Source organism: Aulonocara sp. 'chitande type north' Nkhata Bay, linkage group LG5, assembly GCF_057382095.1.
Source record: "Aulonocara sp. 'chitande type north' Nkhata Bay isolate Kocher_YH1m ecotype deep benthic linkage group LG5, A_spYH_male_GT1.1, whole genome shotgun sequence".
NCBI classification, from domain to species: Eukaryota; Metazoa; Chordata; class Actinopteri; order Cichliformes; family Cichlidae; genus Aulonocara; species Aulonocara sp. 'chitande type north' Nkhata Bay.
Genome location: NC_141348.1, coordinates 44,812,308 through 44,818,307, shown reverse-complemented (window position 1 = coordinate 44,818,307; position 6,000 = coordinate 44,812,308). Strand labels below are relative to the sequence as shown.

The 6,000-nt window shown below is 48.5% G+C and overlaps 1 protein-coding gene across 2 annotated transcripts in view; it reads left to right on the top strand.

Annotated features, from left to right (window-relative positions):
- rnf123 (ring finger protein 123) overlaps nt 1-6,000 on the top strand; it is a 107,146-nt gene that overhangs the window by 41,431 nt on the left and 59,715 nt on the right. For both annotated transcript variants that reach the window (XM_086293765.1, XM_086293766.1), the window contains one exon: nt 3,668-3,752. In XM_086293765.1, coding sequence (XP_086149891.1) covers nt 3,668-3,752 — 85 coding nt within the window. The remainder of the gene's footprint in view (nt 1-3,667; nt 3,753-6,000) is intronic.

The window sequence follows — 6,000 nt, the reverse complement described above, 5'->3', positions numbered from 1 at the left end:
ATAGAAGCTAGCGAGCTAACTCCCTGCTAACTTCTAACTCCGTTAAATGTCATAAATTCCGTTTTCATGGATGCCTGGATGTTAAACTCAATTGTTACACCTGGTAGAGCAGAACGCTGATCATTTTATTAAAGATGAAAGACTTTAGACAGTTTTTCAACTCTCAGTAATGCCATAGTGATCGTTTGATATATGGACCTGCAGCGGAGTTTAGACCCAGACACGGCTAGTGACGTCAGACTGAACAACCGGATAGGGCTTTGGAGCGTGATGTCACGGGGGGTGGGCGTGGAAAGGATTTTGGCCCGATCCGCCATTTTGGGGGTCTAGCGCAAGTGAAAAGGGAGCGAAGGCACACACAACAGCCATGGTTCGTATTTGCTGTGTGGTCGGCTGCAATGTTCGATCACACGACCGGCAAGAGAATAAGGTTGAAAATGGTTTATCTTTTCATTCTTTCCCAACCTGGAAGCAACATGAGCAGCTCGTGTATCGATGTTACCAAACGAAGGCGTCCAGCCTGGATAGCAGCTGTGAGACGAGCTGACGTGCAGTTCTCTTCCATCTCCAAATATCTGTTGGTGCTCCGGACATTTTCATTCCGGTAAGTTCTAAATATGTTCATATCTTTATAGCCTATTAGTTTTATTTTCGATGCGCTCTGAGGTCATAGCAAATTAGAACAAACATCCTACTGAGTGATTTTGCAGAACTACCTTCTATCTATAGAGATGCTAATTATTTGGCATTATTGCAGCAAACCAGCCTATGAAATGGATGAAACATCGTGACTGGGTTCCAGCGCTACACGAGGGACCTGCTGCAAACATACCACCATGCCAATCAGATTACTTCTTCCATGTGAGGGTGAAGAGGTGACCCTCCTGGATAAGATGGTGAAGGTTTGCTGCGTTTGGTGAACAGTGTGATAATAAAACCAGAGAAGAATGAAACCTGCTCCTGTTAAATGTTCTTAAGTCTTGTGCTGTTAAAATTGCTGTATTTTTTCAAAAGATACAGTAAATAATGTTAGTAGTGGGTGATGTCATGTAAACACTCATGATTTTGTGTAAACATTTTGTCATTTGTAAACTGTAAATGACATCATCATTGCAACTGATGTGATGTTCTATAAGGTGGTTTCAATAAAAAAAAAAAAAAAGAGGCAAAAATTAGTTTGTTTCTTTATTCAACTTTTGAACAGCGGGACTCAGTCAGTACATATTCAGTAAATGCAAATTATTTACACGGCAGTGCACTACAGGCATAAATCTAGACCCCTAGATAAAACATTATGGGTCATTCCCACAACCCACAGCTTTACTGTGTTCCAGCAAAGTATCCAATAGCAGTGACAACTCCTCCACAGTAGCAGGTGGGATTTTTCTGTTTTGAGGATGGCTCCTTTTCCCCGTCACTACAGATGGTCTGTTTAGGTTTTGATCAAGAGCCTTTTTTGGGCAGCTGAAGAGGAGAAGTCTATCTTATGGCCAACCTCTGACTGTATCTTGGTCACATTACCCAGCAAAACCCAGTATGCAGGTTCATCTGTAACAGTCCTTGTGCCACAGATCAACACTGTTGCTTCTACATTAAACAGAAGAGCAGGGACATGGCTGCAGGTCTCTGCGACTCCGGCCATACAGGTGCAGTGGGCGGCTTCAACCTTCCCTGTGATGCTCACAGTGACCCATGGCTGCAATGCTGGTTCATTCAGTCTTTGAGAGTGCAGGACCTGAAACACACACAGACAAAGTTCATTTAAAGACAAGAACTAATGAGCCAAGGCCGACGTAAATGTGTTTTATCTACTTTATCATAAATGTAACAAAGTGTTTAGAAAGTTAGCACATACATGTCATTTTTCATTTCTTTATGTGTCCATCTATAGAACGCTGCATGTTATAGTGTAAATCTGCCTGCAGAAAATGAACCTAAAGGATGTAATGCAAGGATGTCACATCAATGCACTGAACTCGCTATGTTATCCACCCAACAGCCTCCACATGTTCTCACTGTAATTTCCCCTCATGAATGAATTTATGCTGCACTAATCTGAATGTTTGCAAGGAAATCAAACGCATTTCACTCGCAGTACTCGAGCTGACTTACCTTTGCTTGAATGACGACTTGTACGCGCTGATTCCACAGATAAGGTCCGAAAATATGTCAGGCTACGTCAGTAGCGGTTGGTCTTCAGGGTTTTTACTCCACGGCCGTGTTTCATACGGGTCCACATTTACAATGCAGGCTATTTTCTGCAAGTACCGCTGCTTTGCCTCTGAATGAAATCGGTCTCTATACAGTTCATTCTCTTTTGAGCTGCTTTTAAGCATCTTTCTTGTAGTCGTCGTTCCAACACAGTGTGTTTGGTTTGATTCGTAGACCCCGCTGCGCTGCGCTCCCATAATGCATTGCGGCGTGACGTCAACTCCAAAGCCCTATCTTATAAAGCCTGATGCTAGCCTGAGTGTAGTCGGTCATCAGAGGGGGTCAGACATGCCCAAAATGACCATAAAGAATTATTTTATGCTGAAGTTTCCACTGATCTTTAAAAATGTCAAACGTTGCCACCAACAAGGAAGAAAATAAACCGTTTTGAAAGTCCATCCATGCATGATTGCGTCTACATCCTGCTTCCTGACAGAAATAGGTTTTTACCTTCAGCAGAAGCGTCAGCGTCCATCAGCAGGAGGACAATAACCACGTGTGGTTTCCTGCCTATTTAATTGGTTCTTCCAGCTGTTGGCTCGCTGTGAGTTCGTGTGATTCATTGATGGCGCTCAGCGGGAGGCCCTCACGCTCCTCCTGATGGAAACGTCGCTGTGCCATAACAGGAGCGGCGTGCTGTAACCTCACCTTTTCAAAAATAAACGTTTAACTCTGCTTTAGCCCAGCTGATTATTTCACTCCTGTTATCATCACTGCTGTGAGCTGATTGGACCTCAGCAACATCCTCACTCGCTCCGCCCACACAGCCACCGTGTTTATAGGGAGGTCATCGCCTCCTTTAACTGTGTGTGTGTGTGTGTGTGTGTTGTGGGGGTGGGACGCAGGGTACACCTGCACAGGTCACCCGTCTGTCGCAGCGCTGATGATTTATAGTTGGAGCCGACTGGAAGCAGCCTTCTTATTACCACCTGATAATGATAATGACACCTTTCCAGGTTATTTCTGGGATAATTTAATTGCAGGTGTGCGCGCGCCTTGCCGAGGCCTCCAATCAGGTGTGTGGGCCGGCTCTGATGGCAGGATCCAAGTAATACTGATCAGCAGCCCGTCTCTGCTTTAGACGCTCTGAAATATGATGACAGTGACCTGATCCATCAAACACCTGCAGGCCTGATCACACCTGCGTGCTGCTTTCATGCACGCAGGTGTGATCCAGAGCTCCGCCTGAACTCCGTCCGACCAGGACGTGCGAGGAGCACGAGGTTTAAAGGTTTAAAGAGTGTGAATGACAGACGGCAACAACTAAAAACATGGAGCGTGTTAGTGAGAACACGTGATGTCACGCTCCGTGAAAGGAGGGAGCTCAACGCATCACAGGCCAGGATCACTGATATTAGGGTTATGGGAATAACAATGAGAGACACGCCCCCTCAGCGTCCATCATCCGGTCGGATTCGCAGTCGTGCCACTCTGATGAACTCTGTTCCTCCTGCAGGGCTGGAGAGCGTGGACCACTACCCCATCCTGGTGGCTGTTACCGGCATCCTGGTTCGGATCCTGGTGGACGGAGACCGGCAGGGGTAAGACCTCCTCTCTGGTTCTGGCTCTGCTGGTTAGGGTCAGCCGGGGGCTCGGGCCACGGCTGCTTCTGCGTGTGTGTGCACCACTGACTTTTCAAATTAAGAGCCCTGTATGTGAGTAACTGCTTGGTGTTGGATCCTGTGTGTGAAACACTGTGTTCTAATGTGAGCTTGATAGCAGTCACATGATGCTCAGGCCTCCTGACCTCTGACCTCTGAGCTGCTGACTAATCCATACGTGGCTCGGGGTCACAGTCAGTGATCGATAATAGTGATCGGTAAATGTCCCCAATCATCTCCTGACTGACTGCTGATGTCATCAGAGAAACCAGGCGGCGCTGGTGATGCAGGTGTGACGTCCACGTGGTTTTCATCATATTACTTCAGTAAGCAGAGCTCCTCCCACTGAAGCTAAAGCTCAGGTTTAACTCATGAAGGCTCAGGTGTGTCGGTCTCCTCAGGTGTTTGAGCAGGTAAACTGCTTCTCCGAGCTCAGTTTGGAACAAACTCATAACGCGAGGTTGTCGTCACTCTGCTGTTTATGGAGGACGGATGGAGTCGAGCTTACCTGCCGTGAGACGTCTGCTCTGCTGCCCAGGAAGCTCCACCCGAGCGTGACCGCGCAGCTGTTTGTTCAACCCCGCCCACCTGGGGCGTCACAAAAATGAGTTGTTTACAGTTCACGGTGGGGCGAGCGAGGCAGCCTGTAAGCGTGACGCTCAGGTGTGCAGGGGGACACGTCCAAATGACCTCCAACGCTCAGCACGCCTCCGTGACGCCGCGGCTGAAATAAGAAGCTTAGTGTGAATCCAGGAAACCCTCCTCACTCTGAGCACCTGGCCCCGCCTCTCAGCACAGTGTCCAATCACTGGGTGTGCTTGGTTTTGATTGGCAGGTGCTGGCAGGGAGCCTGTGGCGCCGTTATCGGGGCTGTTCTGATGTGTCAGCGTTTTCCTGATGAACTGCAGGTCAAAGTGACGGCGGCGGGTTGCAAGCAGGAAGCTCACCGCTGAACGTGCAGTCTAAGACGAGCCGACGCTGAAAGGCGGGACTTCCTGTTTGCCTGGCGTGAAGCTGTGGGAGTCAGAGGTGTGATCTGTGAAGTTTTGGCGTTTTTGAGGCCTGATGAATGAATCCAGGTCACACTCGTTTGAAGTGCCGCTCAGACGCTCGCTGAGCTCGAATCAGCCGTGAACTTACTTCCTGTCTTCCCTCTTCATTTGCACGCCGCCCTCCTTCTGTCACCTCCCCCATCTTTATGTAACACTTCACTTTGTGTTGTTTTCACATCAAAGGTAACGCCGTGTTTTTAACAGGAATTATCATCTTCCTCTCGGCGCCGCCGCAGCGCGCTGAGTTATTTGTGTCTGTTATTTGCTGCTCAGCGCTCTGACAGGCGCGCTGCACCTGCAGGCGCTGCTCAGGGCGCAGTACTGCAGACGCGTCTGCATCTGTGTTTTTAGGTCAAGGTAAAGCAGAGACGAGGTCGGCGTGAACCCCGCTTCCTGTAAGCTTCCTCGGACGGAGCGTCTCCAGGTGGAGTCGTGACTGTAACTTTGATAAGTGGTTGGAGATGGATGAGGTTTGCAGAGTGTTGGGAGCTTGCAGTGATGGAGACCGCAGGAAGGCTTAGTGCCCGTTAATGGACTCTGAGAAACGAATAAAGGCATTAGCGTTGTCTGCAGGGGGCGGGGCCGGCTCCTGCCTGGCGAGGTGGAGGGAAACGGGGGATGTCCTCAGCCTGTTTAAAGCCTGGACAGGCCCCTCCCCTGTCACTTTGAATGAAATGTAATAAGAGCGAGTCTGAAAGGAAGTGCGGTGCAGAGGAGCTCTCATTAAGGAGACATCGATCCGATATTTGGATCGGTCCGGTCCTGACTCAGGACGCCGGGTCAGGCGTCGCTGTCCTGTGGTCACACAGCTGGAGGTTCATCAGCTGGTTAATGTCGCCTCCTCCTGCTCCATCTGTGAGGAGCATCGATGCCGTCACAGGTGTGTGAGCAGTGTGTCCTGATTTATGACATGAACCATCACTGACTTTTACTTTCCACAATAAAACACACCTCTCAGCTTTTATTTTGAAGAGCTGGATAAACGTGCCTGCAGGCTGTAAATAAACCACAGAAAGGTTCACACATGTTTCTCAGCATGTTTGACGGATGTTTGTTCATTAAGAATGATTTAACACTGTTCAGAGGACCGAATCAAATATTGATCTGATGCTGATACAAGCGTTGGTATCAGACTG